Raw genomic sequence first — 19,717 nt, forward strand, 5'->3', positions numbered from 1 at the left:
TTCCATGAATTCTGTTTTAAAAGGATTTACCACATTAACTGTCATACAACAAACTTGAAGGAAAACCCCCATAACCTCCCAGCTTTAACTTCTTAAGCAGAGGCGCTCACTGCCTAGAGGGCTCCCCCACCACCACATCCAATGCCAGAATCTTCCCAATGAAGAAAGTAAGAAGTGTCTGCTTCTACAGATGGGGAAACTGAGGCTTGGATAAACCACGTAGAGAATGATTGTGAGTTCTGCGTAAGACCCCAGGACTCTGGGGTCACGGGTTACTGTTACTCCATCCACCAACCGTTGTCTCCACAGGTGTTTGCAGTGAACATGAGACTCTTGTGGCTCTTCCTGTCTGTTGGCTGCCTGCTTAGCAGAAGCCATGCTTTGTTGGAAGATTCCATTCAGAAATCAGGTGAGCTATTCCATCTTTCTTGGGAATTCTATCTAAGGAAACCCCAAAAGAGACAAACTGACACCTCTAGTGTATCTGACCACCAGAATAATGCAGATTTGCCAGTATCCCAGGGTGCCTTTGGAGGCACTGTACCCTCCCCCAGAGACACCTTGTCCCTTCTGGGGAGCACATCTTGACATCTAGATCTAGTAAACTACTTTCTTCCCATTATGGATCATCTCAACATAAACTTCCATTTAACACCCACTTCTCCCCCCCCCCATAGGTCTTTCTAGCCTTCAGTTCTAATGGTCCCAATCTCATGAAGGTTTGCCCTAAAGAGCAAAAACCTGAGCTCTGGCAGTCCCAGTATTGCAGGCTCAGCCCCCTGCCACAATGTGCCAATTAAAGTCGAAAACAATGGTGAGCAAAACAGAGAGAAGAGATTTAACTGAAAAAATTTCAAGGAGAAACTGGTGCCCCCAAGCTGATCTTTAGGACTCTGGAATTTTCAGTTCAATAGAGCAAGACCTGGGATGAGGGGCAAGAAGTCTGCTTGATGAGGACTCAGAGTCAAGGTGTGGTCTACTTGGTTCTCTATCGTGGTTCCAAAGCAGGCTCTGAAGTTGTTTTGGTGCCATCATTTGAGGAGATTCACCTGGTTCTCACAAGATATCACTTCTGCTGTGGGGTGTGCCCCGACTCATAGACAGCTGTCCTCATCTGCAAGGGGTCTGTCTTCTGAGGCTTGCTCTTCCTGGAATCCAAGATGTCTGCAAGTTTAGAGCAATGGCCAATCCTTGAGCTTTTAACCTTGCAGCGGAAAGAGCTAAGTTAGGTGGATGGATGATTGACATGTCCAGGAGGCAGCAAGCAGGAGTCTGAAGTCAAAGCCTCGATGCCAGGTTTCTATCCTGTGGTCTCAGTGAGGCCTCTGTGCTTTCTAGCAGAAGCAGTCTCATAGTGCCTAAGAACACGGGTAAGAGCTTAAGTGTCTGCTCGGGGAGTGTACAGCTTCCAGTGTGATGGCCAACCCTTTGCAGATAACTCCTACCCTCCCGGTCTACAGCCTGGTCCACACGCATCTCTGAAAAGTCTTCATTCGAAGTCACATTCCCGGGACAGATTTTTGCCTTAGGTGTAATTTTGATATCAGGAACAGAGACTTCTTCTGTCAAAAGGAAAATACTGATAAAGGGGAGGAAGAGTTACCCTCTGTGTCTCAAAGTTGAGAAGTCCCCTTTCAGGTGTGAAAGCCAAGGTCTAGAAATAGAAGGGGATGTAGCTTGGTACTAGAAAAGAGTAGTTGCCTAGCTTTTACAGAGTCCTGGGCTTCATCACCAGCACTGAAGTAAAAGAGTAAATAAAGTGTGTGTGTGTGTGTGTGTGTGTGTGTGTGTGTGTATGTGTGTGTGCATGTGTGTGTATGTGTGTATGTGTCTGTGTGTGCATGTGTGTATGTACGTGTATGTGCATGTATGTGTGTGTGTATGTGCATGTATATGTGTGTGTGTGTATGTGTGTGTCCATGTGTATGTGTGTGTGTGTATGTGCATGTGTGTGTATGTGTGTGTGTAGGTGTATGTGTATGTGTGTAAATTAAGATCTGGGAAGCTACGAACAGCCAAGGCAGTTGCTCCCTCTTTGAAGCTTCATTCTGTTTGTCAGAGTACCACTGCCCATTTGTTCACCTCTATTCCATCATAAATGACCCAGTGGGTTTTACATGTATCTGACCTTTCATTGCCTCCTGGGCTCATGTGCAAGCTTGAACTTTGGTTTTTCTTTTGCAAGGAACCTGGACCCAGGGTTTGGCCACTGATAGCCCTGCATGGAACACCTATTTTTCTGTCCCCTATGGGAGCTTGTGCCCCAGGACTCACCCAGATGTCTTTGTCTTAGCAGGCATCCAAAGTGGTGATACAGGATTGGGTACAGGATTGCTGACTGATGATGGAGGTGAATCCATTAACCTGGGAGGTGCTTCATCTGTCAAGGTCCCTGAGATCACTCCGGACATTGCGGGTGAGCTTGGTCAACCTGAGATGAACATCCCAAGAGGCTTGGACACAAGTGACATTACCAGCAAAGTATCCTTCAGCTGGGTCAAAAGAGTATCAACAGTCCTGGCCGCCATGGGTGGCCACCACAGGCCACCACAGGTGCTCAAGAGAGTCTAGCTTCTTGCTGGTGGGTGTTGTGAGCTTTATATTTCTGGCATGCTTCCAGGTCTGAGGTGGTGGCTCTGGTCAGTAAAGGGCTGTGTCACCTGGTAGCCCAGGTCGATCTGAAGCAAGGTCAACCAACAATCAGCTTTGAACTGGGTCATCTGGTGATGTGGATCAATATGAACAGTTTTAACAAATGGTTGGATGGATAATAGGTCATTCTGGTTGCTATGGTCAAGGTGGTGCTAGGTCAATCTTCTGGAAGTTTGATCAAGATCAATACATGTCCACTGTGGCTTTAGGTCATGTAATGGTTTTGAAGGAAAGTCAATGGATAGTCAGTTTGAAGCTGAGTTATCCGGGGGCTTAGTCCCCGGAACCTAGCTTTAGCTCATCCAATGGCCATGACCAATTTAGACTAATGACCACTCCACAGTTATGATTAGTTTAGGTTTAAGGTATCTTTTATCTCTGATTCCTCTGACTGTAGGTTACATAATGGTTATATCAAGTCTGAGGCAAGGTCATCCTTATGTTAGAAATTAAATCAGGTTCATTAAAAGGCACTGCCAGGAATCTACCTTTGAATGAGTTTTATAAGGAGAGTTACAGGCTCGTCACCATAGGCAGCCATGAAAAGGCCCTGATGTGGGAGAACATGTTGAAGAGAGTTGATCGTTTTGGCCATAAGAAGCTATAATGGAGTCTTGAAGGGAGAAAGGGCCATTCCTTTCACACCCATAAGACAAGAGTGTTTTCTGCCTTACAGATTTCCAGGGGTGGAGTTTGTAAGCTTCATGGTACATGACCTAGCCTTGCTTGTCTAGGTGCCAGTGTCTAGAAAGCATTGTTAAAAATGAAGCTATAATTCATGATTGTCTTTGGTCTAGATATCAGGGGGTATGGACAAGGCCCAGCTGTGGGAGGAGACTGAATGTATAGGAGCTCTGAGGTCCAGAGTGCTCTCTTATGAGCTTTGTCTGGAGATGGCTGCAACCTAGCATCTTGGATCAAGACTTGGTATCTCTCTGACCACCCTGGTCTCACTGAGGAAGTACTACCTGAATGTCCTGTCCACATGGGAACTCCAGTGGATGATGGGGGCTAGGTTCTATTAGTTCATCACAGTTAATATGAAGGCACTCTAAAGAGAGCTAAGCAACCTCCTTAACCAATAGTTGTCACCACCTGTCCTCAACCAAGACATGCTGGCCCAGGAAGGACTGTTGAGTACTCTTATTCTCAACAACCAGAATCTAGTCACTGACAGGGAAAAACTACAAATGCTACTCCTGGGTGGCAGAATATCATTTGGTATCAACAATGATCTCCTGGATGCAGCAGGGACCAATGCGGCCGAAGGCCTGGTCTGCAAAGGCTCCCTGGGTGGCCTTTGTGGTCATGGGAGTCTCTCTGGCATGAATGATGTTTTGAAGACCATGAATTCTGGGGAACTCGACAGCCGGTGAGTTTGACTTTCTATTAGCGTCGAGACAATTCCCTAAAGCATTGATCAGAGAAGGTTCCAGGTACCTGAAAGACATCGGTCTGACTTGTTCTTTAGAAAGTTTAGAAAGAGGTCATCACCTCCTCTTCTAAAGTCAGTCACTGCCTAGTGTTTCTCTAACACAGTCTATCCTTTGTGTTTGTGAAGGTTTGTCTGAGCCCTGCTATATGATAAGTCACACCAGGAAAGCATATCACAGATGCTCTGACCACTTATCCCTTAGTATCCATCCCCCAGTGAGTAAAAGAACCCTTCGTTCCAAGCTGATCCCACAGTTGTCAGCTGAGGTTTTCAGTATGGCATTTGTGTTTTCTCTTATCATTGTAATCAAATACAAAAATCAGTTACTGTCTGATGCATTCCGGATTTTGGATTTATAGAAATGGGACTCAGAATAAGCAGCAAGGACAGAAGGGACAGGCATGGGATGGAGGGAAGGGAAGCCACTGCAGCCTGAGTCGGGGTCTGAGGAGACCTGGAAATTGGCTTTTGTACTTCACCTCATTCTTCTTGTGCAGGCTCAATGTCACCCGCTTCGACATTGTCCAGCTGTCATGGAAGGTCTTTGCCTCATCTGATCTCGAAATTAAATTTCAGACCAAGTTGACTATCAATTTCCCAGGGTGAGCAAAATGGGCATGTTATGGTCTGAATTTGAACTGTCCTCTGTAGGCTCATGCATTGAGCTCTGCCATTATTTTGGGATGCTTGGGGCCTTTAAGTGGTAGAGCCTGCCTGGCTGACATATGTCCTTGAGCTCCAGATGCCTCAGTTTCCTACTCTGCCATGACATGAGCAGGTACATCTCACCATGTGATCCCATTGATCTGCCTTCCCCAGCAGATGAACTGCGGTGTCTCTGAAACACTTTCTGCCTTAAGCTGGTTCTGTTGGGCATTTGGCCACAGTGATGCAAGTATCTAACTGCAGTGGGAGAAGGGAGAGGAGGGAATTCCTAGGGAGAGCACGTGGTTCTATTGGTAGTGGGTGGTTTTCTTTCCTTCACCAGACATGCTAGCATCTTCCCAAGATCTTGATACAGTTTCTTAGGCTGGCAGTGATGGCAGAGCAGGAATGGAAATCAACCTTTTTGCTCTTCTGCCAGAGTCTGAAGTTGTGTTGAAACAAATGTGGAGAGGAAATTAAAACACAAACGAAAATCTCCTCCAGTCTTACAACTGAGGGACATTGGCTGTTAAGCTCTATGTTGGCTTTTTTGCAGATCTTTCCCCACAACCATTCTGTAGAGCAGTAAGTGCTCCCTGCCACATATATACCACGGTACTGTGAGCTATCCTGTGGACAGACACCAGGATTGTTCACCAGGTTGCTCTTTTAAATAGCTCTGTGATTGGTACAAATAATAAATCTGTTAATTCTCTTATTATAGAAAGTCTCACGAGCACAATTTATAGCTTATTACTTACTTACTTACTTACTTACTTACTTATTTACTTATTGTGATGAGTGTTGAACTCAGGACTTCAGTTGTACCAGGCAGGCATTCAATTCCCACACTATATCATCACCCTATAACTTATAGCCTTTGATAAACATTGGCAAATTATCTTACAGAAACCTGGTGATGGTGATAAAATATTTCTAACATTCTTGAGTACTTCCAGGCTCTGGGCAGCAGTTTCTTTGAGCGTTCTTCTCAATCCACACTGTAGGCTTCTAAGGGAGGGATCACTCTTGCGTCCATCTTACCAAACAGTTGATAGAAGCTCCGAGAAGTTCAGTCAGATTACACATGAAGATGGGGAGAGAGCTCAGTTGGAAAAGTATATGTGGCGCAAGCTTGAGGACATGAACTCAGACCTGGTTCATGATCTGTGCCTGTCACCCCCAGTACTGGTAAGGACACAGAGAGGTGCATCCCTGAAGCTCATTCGTCGGCCTAGCCAAATAGATACACCATTACCATAACACACACACACACACACACACACACAAACACACACACACAATTACACACTTCACAATACAACCACACACACATGCCGTCACGCATGTACCATTTCTCATACACACCATCATCATCATCTAAACACCACCACACACTCACAATTACACAAGATCACACACACAGCACATGTATACACCACCACATACATACCATCTCTTTCTCTCCCCCACATACACACCATTAATATATATTCTCTCTCTCTCTCTCTCTCTCTCTCTCTCTCTCTCTCTCTCTCTCTCTCTCTCTCTCTCCATGTGTGGTTGTAAGTATGCATATATATCTCAAATGAAAAGTGTATATAGGTCGTCAGGAATCCTTTTTTTAAAGAAGTATGTGTATCAGTTACCTCTCACCCATAAATGCCCATACCTGTTTGCAAGTTCCAGTGAAACCTTTTTGATTATTATTCCCAGACATGCATTCAGCTTCTAACAGCCCTCTCTCATGCAACCAGGATACTCTCATTTCTTAATGGCTCCACAGTGGATGTGGACATCGAGATCCCCTTGCAATTGCAACAGATGGAGCTTGGTCAAATGTCCTTTTCTGTAAAGAGCTGCCGGGCAGTATTCACTGGGATCCAAGTGCATTCAGGGTAGGTATAAACTCAGGAGAGCTGGGCACCAGATAGGGCATGGCAAGGGATGGTGCTATTCACGAAGTAGTTATCCGGCTCCATGGAATCTGACCAAGATGCCAGCAAACTATGCCACTAGTGTTTTAATGCCCTGCTTCTAGTCAAGCTCCTGTCTCAAGGAGCTTGAAATCTCAAGCAGAAGGGAACACCTTTGGGCCAGAAGTACAGACCTCCCTGGCAGTACCTACCTGTTGAGAATTTTGGGTGCTCCTGTTTCCAAGCTCTCATGGATAGATGCTGGGTAGGAACTCTGCCACATCGCTTTTCCTGCTGGGCTGCCGTCTCCTGAGGTGTCTGTGTGAGCTCTTAAGGGCAGAAGTTGCCTCATATTTATCATAATTAATCCAGCACACATTGAACCAAAAGACACTGTTGTTCCTGGAGACACACTGGAAACAAGACCATGCAAGATATGTGAGTGAAAATGAAGGAGAATGAATGGAAAGCTGATTGGATGAGAAGTGAATGGATGGATGAAAGGTATGTGAGTACATACATTCATGCATGGATGGATGGATGGATGGATGGATGGATGGATGGATGGATGGATAGTGTCTTAGTCAGGGTTTCTATTCTTGCATAAACATCATGACCAAGAAGCAAGNTGGGGAGGAAAGGGTTTATTCGGCTTATATTTCCATACTGCTGTTGATCACCAAAGGATGCAGGACAGGAACTCAAGTAGGTTAGAAAGCAGGAGCTGATGCAGAAGCCACAGAGGGATGTTCTTTACTGGTTTGCCTCCCCTGGCTTGCTCAGCCTGCTCTCTTATAGAACCCAAGACTACCAGTCCAGGGATGGTCCCACCCACGAGGGGCCCTTCCCCCCTTGATCACTAATTAAGAAAATGCCCCGAAACTGGATCTGATGGAGGCATTTCCCCAACTGAAGCTCCTTTCTCTGTGATAACTCCAGCTGTGTCAAGGTGACACAAAACTAGCCAATACAGATAGAAGGTATGTGAGTGCACACAGATGGATAGATGGATGGGCATGGATAGATTCAGCAATGGATTAAAAAAGAGTAGATAAAAGGCATATCAAAAATACATTAGTGGTCTACCTGAGAGGTCTAAGCTAGATTCACTGGGGAGGTCTGAAAATGCATACTTGCTTAATTTAACACAGTGGTTCTCAACTCTCCCAATACAGTGACCATGTTGAGGTGACCCACACACATAGAATTATTTTCATTGGTACTTCAGAACTATAATTTTGCTATTCTTATGAATTGTAATGGAAATATATTACATGCATGATATCGGATATATGACCCCTGTGAAAGGGTCATTCAACCTCCTAAGGAGTCACAGCCTATAGGTTGAGAAGCACTGATTTAACAACAGAGACCTAACCACTACTAAGATTGTATAGCAGAGAATGTCAAAGCCTTTAGTGATAATGATCGTTTCCCTTTCCTTTCCTCAGTCTAATCTCCAAAATGATGGAATTAATGTTGAAATGGTCCTTGAACATCTCCTTGCCCAACATAGTAAGTCTGACAATGTGGCTCTGGCAGACCCTGAACATGAGCTGTGGAGAGGGCGCTGTATCCAGTGGCATGGGGGAGCAGTCCATGTGAGCAAAGGCAGCCAAATGGGACCTTTACTACTGAGCTATGCAGTCACTCTCCTGGCCTTTGTCAAGGCTCCTGCTTCTGAAGAAGGGACAGAGAAAAAGACAGTGGTAGAGGGATAATGGTGCAGCAGGCAGCTTGGGCCTGTGTAAGATGGAGATTGTGACATGTTTATGATAGACTTTCTCCATCTTCTTAGATTACAAAGGATTCAGCATGTATATACTGGTGAGATATATGTAAGTACCCTCTTAGCAATACCCATCCTCTGTATTGCAGTTGTGCCCAGTGGTCCGATTCTGGTTCTACATCATCAACCAACAGTTGGCCATTCTCCAAAGTAAGTAGAGCTGTTGCCTGCTTGTATCTACTGCTAAAGTAGTAACTACACATACTCCTACCCAGCTGCTAGGGAGAGCTTTCTGAGTTACATCTCAGATCTCCAGTTTCCTGGGGGATCAAGTGGAGACCTCAGGGTATGCCGTCAAGGTCTTTCCAAAAGCTGATTTCCCAGTGTTCTCATCCTCCTCTAGTGAAGTGACCTAATCCACCCCATATACCCCACAGTGCATGGGGACACAATGACTGAGTTCTTCAGGACTTCCCACATCAGCTTTCTATGCCTGAAATACTCCATCTTCCAGTGTAATCACCATGGTTAGTCCATCTCAAAGCCTTTGGGGCTCTTTCTCAGCAGAGCCCCCTCCTCGGGACTCCTATATCCTTGGTCACACCCATCTACCATCCACTGTATTGTGTGGAAATGTCTACTTCCAGATTATCTATCCCAGTAGCCCAGAGCTCCTTGAGGGAACTTGGTTGCATTTGCGCCCCCCCCCCCACAATTTATCTGGTAGTCCAGACTGGGTACAGTGTAGAACTCCCCCCCCCCAATAGAATATGCTGGTGTGTGGCGTGAAAAGGGAAAGAAGGGATATGGTGGGCATGAGTGGGTGGGAAAGCAGAAACGTGGAATGAGAGAAAATGGTGGGGAGATAGCAGAAGAGTGACAGATATTTAGGTTGAGTGGGGTGGTAGAAGGCAGAAGGAGTAATGGAATGATATAAAAGAGACAAATAGAAATGGAAGGAAAAACACAAATAAAAGAATTTGAGGAAAGATGCAAGGAAGGATTGACGGACAAAGAGTAATGGTGTTGCAGTGCACATGTGTGATATATCATCGATGGATATGTGAGGAATGGAAAGTAGGGTCTGTCAGCAGATGTGTGTGAAGATGAAGGGAGGCGAGATGGACTGTGACCAAGTGAATGGAAAAAATAAGCTACTGAGTTGGCTAAATGAAGGGAAATAAGACGGGGGAAAGGACAAAGGGCAGATGAAAGAGGAGTGGAAGGGTGACGGTAAGGACAAGGAGAGGGAGGGAAGGAAGCTGCTGGCCCTGAGAATGGATATGTCTGCCTGTAGGAGGGGTGGATTGCCGTTGCCAGGGTTTGAGCACCCAGCACCCCGTTCTGGATGATGGCTGTGTTCTGTGCCCTCAGTACACACTCAGCAGATAGGGAATGATCTCTCTTTTAGACATGCCGGCTTGTGACAGGAATGGATGAGTGAGTTTTATGGACCCCTGTTTCCATCAGTTGAATGATTTGTATCTTCCTTGACCTTTCCATTGCCACATGTCCCCTTCTCTCCATCAGATATCGCCTCACTTGGGATGCCAGGGGGCGGCAACTTGCTTGATACCGCACAGCCCATGCTGTATGAACGCACTTATACCATGGACTTTAAGGTATGAAGTGTCAATTCCTCCTCTTCCTCAGAGAAGCCATGCATCCCCACATGAGGTCTCCTTGGCTGGGAATGTGCCCAATCTGTACTATCAAGAGAGCCAACCCGAGCTTTGATTTTGAATGACCATGCAGCCTTGAGCACCACGCCCTCACTCATGAACCCCAGTTTTCTTCTCTGTCAAGTGGGGGTGATTCTTACAGCCACACAGAGTTTCCACCACTTGTCTCTCCTAGTATCCGTGTTTTCCTGTATCAGAGCATACCTAGAGTTGCTACCTTCTGTTCAAAGGGATAGCATGGTTTAACTGGCAAGTTTTACAATGTCCCACTGGCCCTGTACTTGATGTGGTGATGTCTAGCACCATGAATATGAACTAACGGTAAGAAAGTCCCTGGCGTACATGGATCAGGGTAGGAACTCAAAAAACTGTTGGCTTCTTCTGATTTGCCCTTGATTTAAAAAAGATTTAAATACCCAGTCAAGTTTATTTCTTGTAAGGTTCATACATGGAACCTTCAGGGTGCTGGGATAGTGGTCCTGGTGGCCTTGGCTATATACTCCCAACTCTAAATCTTTCCAGGCTGTGGGATGGCCGGGAAGTTGGGGGCAGTTCCTGGATTCTGCCACAAAGTGGGATCTTGGGGTCAGCAGTCCACTGCCTCTCAGCCCTCAGCTATCTGAGGACAGAGTCTCAAGTCCAGAGTTTTGAAACAGTTGTGAAAGTTCAGTGTTTGACCTGGGCAAAGCCATTCCCATCTCCAAGTCTCCTTTCCATGTCTGTTATTCTCATTTGCAAAGTTGGTGTCAGGTTTGCAGCAGACACAGAGCCTGGCACACAGTAGGTATACACTTACCGTAAGTTTTCTGGTTTTGTTTTGTTTTTCCAGAACAAAAGCTTCCCAGCTTCTTTCATCAACTGGCTGGTTAGAAGTAAGTTTTCCTTCATGTATCCATCCCAGAATCCCACAATCCTACCCCTCTCTTCGGTGTCGAATGCCCTTTGGGAAGGGCACTGAGAATGAATATGAAACCCTGAGGCACAGGACCTATACCTGGGTAAACCTTCCTGATGCTGGGCTCCTGGAAAGTCAACTCTACAGTATCACAGTGGGGTTCCTGAGATAGTCTATTCTAGAGGGGTTATGTCTAAGCGGGTCTCTAGGACAATTCACTGATTGCTGCTAAAGAGAAATTCTTGGAGTTGTCCAGTTCTAGGTGGCTGGTGCCTTAGAGGGGTTGCTGAGTTATTTTATACTTCAGTTATTAATGTTTCTATGACTGTGGGATATCTACCTCATTGACCAATGTTACAGGTAGGTTACTGAGATAGCTCACTCCATAGCAATTATGATTACAGTGACACTCCGACACTTTCCGATACAGAGTGATTCTTGTTATAGAGAGATTACTGAAGAAGTTTCTTCCATAGTGGGAAGTGCTAGGCTGGAGTTCCTGGGACAGCCTACTCCACAGAACAGCCGTCCCAGAGCTGAGAATTAGCTATAGGCTTAAATCCCAGTTCTGCCAGTGTCTTAGTTACTTTTCTTAATGCTATGACCTGACAATAAGCAATGGAATGAAGGAAGAGTTTATTTTGGTTTGAGGGTACAAATCATTATGTCAGGGAAGGCATGACAGCAAGAGCATGGGGCCATTTTCTGTCTGTGAACAGGAAGCGTAGGCAAATGCTAGTGTTTCTCTTACTTTCTCCTGAATAAATCCTGCATCATAGCCTATGGAATGATGTGTGACACATTCAGGGTGGGTCTCCATTAACTCAGCTTAGAAACTACTTCCTTGACAGACCCAGAGGTGGCTCTAGACTGTCATGTTGATGATTAGTGTTAATCACAGCCACCAACTTCCTGTGTCCCTTCTATGAGTCCAGTTCTCCCTCTCTCTGGTCTTTGTTTTCCCATCAGTTAAGAAGGCTTTTAACTAAGCGTATTGGGTGGAGAGGGGAACATGATCAGATGCCAGAAGAGTTTCCAGAAAAGCCCAAGCCATGACAAGTCTTCCTCATCAGGGCCAGTGTCTTCTAATCTCTTTGCTGTGAGATGCAGATGCTCAGTGATTCCCCCATCCCCATTTCCTGTAGGATATTGACAGGACCAGGCAGGACTATGTAGAGATGCTCAACACTGAGTGACACTGGAATTCTCTGACCTTGGTTTCCTCTGGCCTTGGCTTTTTCTCCAGTGTTTGCCCATAGCCACCCCCTACCAGCCCCTTCTCTAGACCTTGGGCTTTCACTCACAGAAACTGACCAGAGGAAAGCCTCCACAGATCTGTGTGTTAGCATGGAGCTGCTCCAGGTAGGCCCACCTGTAAGAACCAATCAAAGGCATGTTCTTGAGAAGGGACAGGACAGTGAATGGCCTTCCATTGCAGATAGTAGACAGGACTTACAGTCCTGACAACCCTTGGGATCATCGGAAGCTGATGCTGGATCCATCAAGACAAATGGCAATCCAGTAAGGTGTGTCAGCTAAGAAGTGGGCCCTATGTTTTAAACAGGCGGCCAGAGGAGATGCTACACAAAGCCCTTAACCCTGAAAATTAGCTGTGCCTCTGCACTTGACACTCCTCTTTTCGTGAGAAACACACTCGTAAGCTGTTTTCTCTGTTCAAAGGTTCACTATGGGGTCTCCCTAGGGGTAGGTAGAAGACCTAGATAACGCATGTCTAAATGTAACTCAAGCTGGCTAGTGGTGACCTGGGCTATCCAGGATGGCCAGAGTTATACAGAAAAACCCTGTCTCGGAAATACACACACACACACACACACACACACACACACACACACACACACACGTAACTCAAGGGAGAAAGGGCTTATTTTGGTTTAAACTTCCCAATGAGAGTCCGTCATGATGGGAAGACACAGCAGGGTGGACCTGGCGCCTCTATATGGATGCCAAGGAGACACCTGCACCCGACTAAGAAGGGAGACGGTGTTAGTTGAATGGTATGGAGTAGGGTGGTTCTGTGGGACAGTAGAAAAATCGAGAGGCATGTGCCGTTTAGCGAACTGATAGAAGCTACCCCAAATGACAGGGATTGTCAATAAGGTCAATCCATTTCTAGTTTGATGGGCAGCCAGATAGTGAGACAGAAGCACCTGCTCAGTTGGAAGGGAAGGAGAAGGATGAGGTCGATGGCCTGCAGTGATCCAGAGACCCTACCAGGCGCGAGGCCCTAACACACACACCTACCACGTCACTCAACAATGCTGCCAAAGACTGAAGACATGTTCTCCATTAGAAATGACAGTTGGCTCCACCCGACAGCATAATAAGCCTTGTGTACTCTGACTGGAGAACTTTAATGTGTTTCATTCAGCATCATAAAGGGACAGTATTACAGATTTTGTTGTACACTGCTGTTACATGTGGGACAATGTGTCTTTAAGTAGGGTAAAGTACTCTTTAAAAATTGGTTCCTAGATATTTTTTTCCTTTAACTCAAGTCTCTTACTGTTTAAATGATTTTTATTTTGATTAATACGGAGGAAAACGAAGCGTAAATGGACAGTATATATTTAGAGAAAGATGGTTAGCTGTCAGAAAAAATATCCAAATCAAAACCACACAGTATTGCTCCATCAGACTCAGGTTTGCTTTGGCCATGAGTCATTTTACTCAGTGCTCTTAGAGCTCCCCCAGCATGTAGCTGCTACTATTCTTAGTTGATAAATCAGGACACTGAGGCTCAGAGAGATTAACTGTCTTGAACTGCTTCTGGGGAGGTGAAACGTGGAGACACTAGACTGCATTTACCCTGCACTGCTCCTGTAGCTGTCCGTGCTGGGCTAAAGTGAAGCACTTATACTATACATTACTCAGGAGGTGGGAAAACTCAGCCTAGGATGTGGGAGGCTGAAGCTGGGTTCCCAAGCTCCCAGGTGTCTAGTCGCCGCTGGAAACCTCATGGAGTCTGAAACAAAGGGTTGAGGGTACACGGGCAGTGCTGAAGAGCCTGAAGAGCCTGGGGCTGGGATCTCCCAAACTCCTGGATATCCAGATGCCACTGGGTCAGGGGGAGTTGGGAACAGAGTTGGGGTGGGGGGGTCCATGGGCCTGCGACGAGGCCAGGGCCAGGGGGAGGAGAACTCTGGCTTCACTAATTTTCGAAAGTCCCTAGCTTAGAGGGGTCTTCTGTAGGAGGCTTAGGCAGTGTGGCTCTGCGGGCGAAGTTCTTCTCCATGCTCCCCATGGTGGTTCTTGATGAAAGAGACAGTCCTTGGTTCCAAACTGTTTATTGATTGTTCATTATGGAAAATGGGTGCATACCACCTTCTCAGGGTGGACCAGAGATTAAATACCTTTTGCAGGGAGGAATGTCTGGGAAAGGAAGCTTACTGGCTAAACCCTCAGGGCCTCCAGATACCTCATTAGCATGGAGAACTCTGTTTTGGGATACATGACCACAGGCCACATTTCCACAGGCCACATGTGGAAAGTGTGGCACATGTTCTAGGCCAGGAATCTGGTAGGGAGCAGGAAGCCACCTTCCATCCCAGGTGGGTGCCTGGGTGCCTGGGTGCCTGGGTGCCTGGGACTCTGAACCCGCTCAACTGTACCAAGTTTCCTGGCAGGGTCCATGGTCCCACACAGAAGATGGAGGAGGTGTGAGGGTTGTGTGTCTTTGTGGAATGTCCCGTGCTGCTTGGGCCTCAGTTTCTCCACCTGTACCTAACTGGTTTGGGTGTAAAAAGTGGGGATACTTTATCATTCTCTGGTTTTCTGACTCTGTCCTGAGGAAAAAGCATCATGGCAGCCCAGGGACCACACCCTCAGGTCTCTCCCCCTTCACAGAGCTGCCAAAGTCTAGGTTCTTGGTAAGCAGACAATGGCATTTGTTTTCTCAACCTTATCAGATCCCTCTTCATAAACAAGCTGAGACACCATGCTGGCTTGAGGAAGACTTCTAAAGCCAGACAACTGTGCAAGGAAGAAGGGGCAAGTGGAGCTAGCCTGGATGTAGCCCTCAAAGTCTCCAAAGACCAGCCATGAAGGCTCAAGTGGAGGGCAAGACCTGCAGCAGCCAAGCATCTGGCAGGAGAGGATCCTGGGAAACCCTCTGCCATGACACACATTCTTCCTGCAGGTCACACTTGACCGGCCTTTGCTTATTTGGATCTATCATGGTGTCCTGCGAGACATTAATAAGGTGTTATGCTGTGAACAGAAAGTTATATAAAACAAGTCCCCTCCCCCTTGTCACTGCTGCTAAGAATGTAGCAGACATTGTCTCAAGTGTCTCTCTAATCAGGAACAATAAAGGTCACCTTGGACTCAAGCTAAGCCCTCCAGTATCCTACTTCCCTGCCGAGCCTTGGCCACCCATACAAACCTCCTGGATGCTACAGCTTTGGGCAGAGGCTCCAAGGTGGGGAGAGAGTGATGGTACAAAAGCAAAATGCTTGTTTTGGGTACACCCACTCCTCTGCCTGTGTGGTTCCTGCAGTCAGTCCTGCTGACAGGCCCTCAGTGGGTCTTCCATGGGCAACACACAGAGGGAGGCAGTGGATGGGAATACCCACACCCTGGCTAGTTTACCCTAGCCAAGCGCTCTGTTCTTTATCCCTGCTCTGCCCTCTGCCACGGCTTTCTCTGCAGGAATAATATCTTCGTATGACCCTCAGGTGTTTTCCTCACCCTGGATAGGATGTACACTTTAGGTTGACCCTAGCAGGGCTGGTGGGAATGAGTTCTAGAAGGCTCAAAGGGATGCTAGGGAAGAAATGTTGTCTAACTACTGAGATAACTAAGTTCATGGTGGTTGTCTCTGCTTTCCCCTTGTTAAAGTCACCTTGAAGCCAGTGCAGAAGAAATCAGAGCCCGGGCACAGAGTAAATATGGTCCTGAAGATCTCCTTTGAGTGCCTGGAATCCATGACATTTCAAGGGCCCTTTTTGTTGCTTAAGCCATTTGGGGTTGTATCTTCTGCTTTGTGTGTGTGTGTGTGTGTGTGTGTGTGTGTGTGTGTGTGTATCCAAGAGTGAGGTGGTTACATAAGAGGTGCTCTAAAGGACAGAGAGGATTTGCAGTTGTGACATGTGACATCCTCAGGCCTTGCTCTGGTGCCAGGAGGAACTGATGCAGAAAAGAGTAAGAGGTCATTTCCTGGAGGCTGTCACTGTAGAGGAGATCTTCTAGTGCATTCCCTCCTCCAGGCCCCGCCTGAGGATAGACATGTGCTGACTGCAGCTGAAACAGAGGCTTGGGAGGGAGAGTGAAGGCTCACAGAAGGGAGGGTGGGAGATGGATGCTCGCTGGGTTCTGGGTCTCATCTCCAGCTCCCGACACCCAGTCGGCTCATGTGCTTATTCCATAGCTTTCTTTTGCCACGTTTACTCAGTATGGTGTTTGTTGGGACCCAGCAGAAGCCAGCCCCAGGCTGACGTATGTGGATATACAGGGCAGCATGAGGGTCCTCAGCCTGAAGTAGTCAGGCTGGCAGAAGAGAAAGACCAGCACACATTCCTTCAACCAACTATGTCTTGAAAAAACAAATATATCACATATATTGTATTTATGAGACAGCTAAAATGTACTTAGGCAGCACAACTCCCAGTGGGGATCTCTGCAAGTGCCATGGGTGGCAGAGGGACAGCTCGTGTGAGGCAAGAGGGAGATCTGACTCAATGCAGCTTAGCTACCTGGTGTTGGTTCAAACTTTGAGAGTTTGTCCACAAGCAGTTTATTTTTGACATATTTAAGCATAGCACAACTTTGGGATAAAAAGTTTTCTTATGAAAATCATCACAATAAAGCTTAAGGCATGCCTACATTAAAATGCCTTTGCAAAGTATATGTGCCCTCTTCCACAAGAATGGTTCTATTGACCGAGACATAATGTTCATGATAAAGATCCAGGAAGAAAAGTTCCGGGATAAGTAAAATACTAAACGCTTTTGCAAAGTGCATAGACCCTCTTTCATAACAATGGGTTCTACTGACTGACAAGCCACGCTCAGGAGTTGGGGAAGAGTCTAGCATAAGCTCGATAGTCTGGAGATTCTAGTGAGGTCTAGCCTTACAGACAGCAAAAATCACCAGGTTATAAGCTACATCCATTTCCAGCCTTCTGAGCAGGCACAGGCATAAATATCTTCTATTGAAGAAAAAAAGTCCATGTGTTTAAAATATCTGGTTTCTCCAGTGCTATTAGCGAGAAGACTTGAGCCCTATACAACTCCCACCCGGAGTGACATCCTGTCTTCATGGCATATTACATACCTAGACATGCTCATCTCACAGACCTGGGACTTTGTCTCCTAATCTCCTTTTCAGATACCACTTCCACCTTTGCCTTGATAGTGTCACACTCTCCACTGCCTTGGTGACAACCATGTTATCCTCTGTGTATGTGAGTGTTAGCGTTTTCAGATTTTACCTGTATGCAAGATCACACAGCCTTTGTCTTTCTGTCTGAATGCATGCTTATCTTTACACAACGACCCTTCTCCATCACTCAGAACTTCCTTCATGAACACATACATGGTGCTGGAGACACTAGGGAGCTTCCCTTCAGTGGGGAGCTAGCTGATGGGAGCTTCTCTTCAGTGGGGAGCTAGCTGGATATTGGACCTTGTTGACTGTCCAGGAAGGTCCCCAGTGCTGGGACAAGAACTTAGATTCTTCATTATTGACTCTAACTCATTTATCAAGCAGAAGCTAATGAATAGTTATCCACAGGATCAGAGATTCCAGTGCAAGACATTGACATGAAAGAATGGAGGAAGGACAGATGGATGCATAAAGGCAGGACCACTGCCCCAGAAGGTCCTGGAAGCTGATGCAGGGCAAAGGACGGGTTATAAACCAAATCTTAGGGAGTCAGGAAGAGCACAGAGGAGCTCAACCAACTGACCACTGCTAGGGTCCACCAATCCAATCCTCCCTGTGGGAGCAGCTAAGCTATCAGCCAAGGTTAATAAACAGGCAGGACCTGTGGACAACATGGAGAGCATAGGGACACTGGGTCCAGCCTTTAGCACCTGCACTCTCAGGATACTCCACCATTGTGTCTTGGAGAGCCTAGGGATACTGGGTTCAGCCTTTGGTACCTGCACTCTCAGGGTACCCCCACCACTGTGTCTTGGAGAGCCTAGGGACCCTGGGTCCAGCCTTCAGTACCTGCGCTCTCAGGACACCCCGCCGTTGTCTCTTTCCCCATCCCTTCTTCCTCTTCCTCCCTTTCATAGTCTCTTCTCTGATTCTTTCTTGACTCTCCTTTCCCTTCACACCCTCGCTCTAGTTCTCCCTTTCTCTCTCTGCATCATCCTATTCTCTCTGTGGTCCCTCCACTTTTCCTTTTCTCTCATGCTTCTCTCCTCCCTTAAATACTTGTCACCTGCTATACTTCAGGGGCCAGCTCTAGTGACAAAGCTGTTAATAGTGAGACTCTCAGACCTCCAGTGGCTTGGAGGAGCCAAGAACTCTCTCCAGGTCCAATTTCAGGTTCCTTTGAAAGCTTTCAGCAAATGCTCAGGGAACATGCCACTGAACAAGAAGACGCAAATCCCAGTCAAGAGTGGGATAGACCCTTGCTTAGGTCCCATCTTCCAGGCCAAGGTTGGAGGGGCTCTGTGCCATCCGGATTGACAGGGCTCAGAGCAATGTTTTGTTTTTAAGGTTTATTTATTTATTTTAGGTGTTAGCGCCTTTGCTTACATGACCTTATGTGCATCATGTGTGTGCAGGTCCCTGATGACTGTAGAGGATGGCTTTGAATCCCTGGGGATAGGAATTTACAGGAAATCATAAGCTGCTTTGTGGGTCTTCTGGCTTTCCCAACAGAAGTGAAGGCTCTTTGAGCCATCTCTCCAGGCCCAAGAGACATTGCTTTACGGATACAATTGTGTGTGTGTGTGTGTGTGTGTGTGTGTGTGTGTGTGTCAACATTGTTGAAAGCGAAATAAAAAAACCTTCAGTCTCTAAGGTTCTACAGTTTCACTAATTGCTACTTTTTGTTGTGATAACATGGCAGGTGCTTCAACTTTTTTTTTTATATATGCAAAAACTTCCCTGCTGGTGGTTCAACTGTGAGAACTGGGGTAAAGTGGATGAGTTCTCTTTTTCTGTCGTCTCTGTCTGTCTCTCTCCTTCCATTCTTTCTTAAAGAAAATAAACAGTGCAGCTGGGTTAGAGCTCAGCAATATGGAACTTACAGAAGTGCAAAAAGACATTGCCTTGGTGGGTGGTGTTACCAGCTGATTCTGGGTTGTCCTGCAAGGAGGTCTGGGGACTGGCTGCCCTGTCTTTATGAGTGAGGGAAGTCGGGAGCAGATCCCCTAACCTTCAGTCTGGCCTGGTTCCTGAGTGACCCCAGCCTCTCTGGTCCCAGGAGCTTTTCCCAAACAGGGATCTGAGAGGTGACAGGGAACAAGTACCAGCTCATTGCTTAAGTGCCGGGTTAGTGAGGGCAGGAAGCTAGCTGCCCTCGCTGGGATTAGTGGTTGTATTGGAGGTAGGAAGTCCTATCCTGGGACAGCTAATCCTATCCTGGGACAGCTAATCCTTAATGCCTCACTGGGGATTCTCAATGAGGAATTTATCCCACGGCCCATATGGCCCCAGCCTTTTGTCTCCAACAGCCAAGTGTTTTCCATTAGAGGAGACTTCCTATACACTTGATGGATGCTCATTCTAAGGTGACTCGGAGCAGTCAGCCCAGATATGGGATGACCTCCGACAGCCCAATGTCTT

At 46.6% G+C, this 19,717-nt stretch overlaps 1 protein-coding gene across 1 annotated transcript; it reads left to right on the forward strand.

Annotated features, from left to right (window-relative positions):
• The first annotated feature begins 324 nt into the window (after positions 1 to 324).
• LOC110318041 lies at positions 325 to 11,017 on the forward strand. The gene is made up of 9 exons (XM_021192800.1): positions 325 to 409; positions 2,297 to 2,481; positions 3,738 to 4,024; positions 4,585 to 4,689; positions 6,490 to 6,630; positions 8,100 to 8,163; positions 8,527 to 8,587; positions 9,908 to 9,999; positions 10,889 to 11,017. Exons 1-9 carry the CDS (start codon positions 325 to 327, stop codon positions 11,015 to 11,017), a joined length of 1,149 nt encoding a protein of 382 aa, XP_021048459.1.
• Positions 11,018 to 19,717: the final 8,700 nt, after the last annotated feature.

This window comes from Mus pahari, chromosome 3, assembly GCF_900095145.1.
Source record: "Mus pahari chromosome 3, PAHARI_EIJ_v1.1, whole genome shotgun sequence".
Classification (NCBI taxonomy): Eukaryota; Metazoa; Chordata; class Mammalia; order Rodentia; family Muridae; genus Mus; species Mus pahari.

Coding starts and splice junctions, on each gene's coding strand:
- LOC110318041 (XM_021192800.1), top strand. CDS start 325: ATGAGACTCTTGTGGCTCTTCCTGTCTGTTGGCTGCCTGCTTAGCAGA. Junction 410..2,296: donor AGATTCCATTCAGAAATCAG/GTGAGCTATTCC, acceptor TTGTCTTAGCAG/GCATCCAAAGTGGTGATACA. Junction 6,631..8,099: donor GGGATCCAAGTGCATTCAGG/GTAGGTATAAAC, acceptor TCCTTTCCTCAG/TCTAATCTCCAAAATGATGG.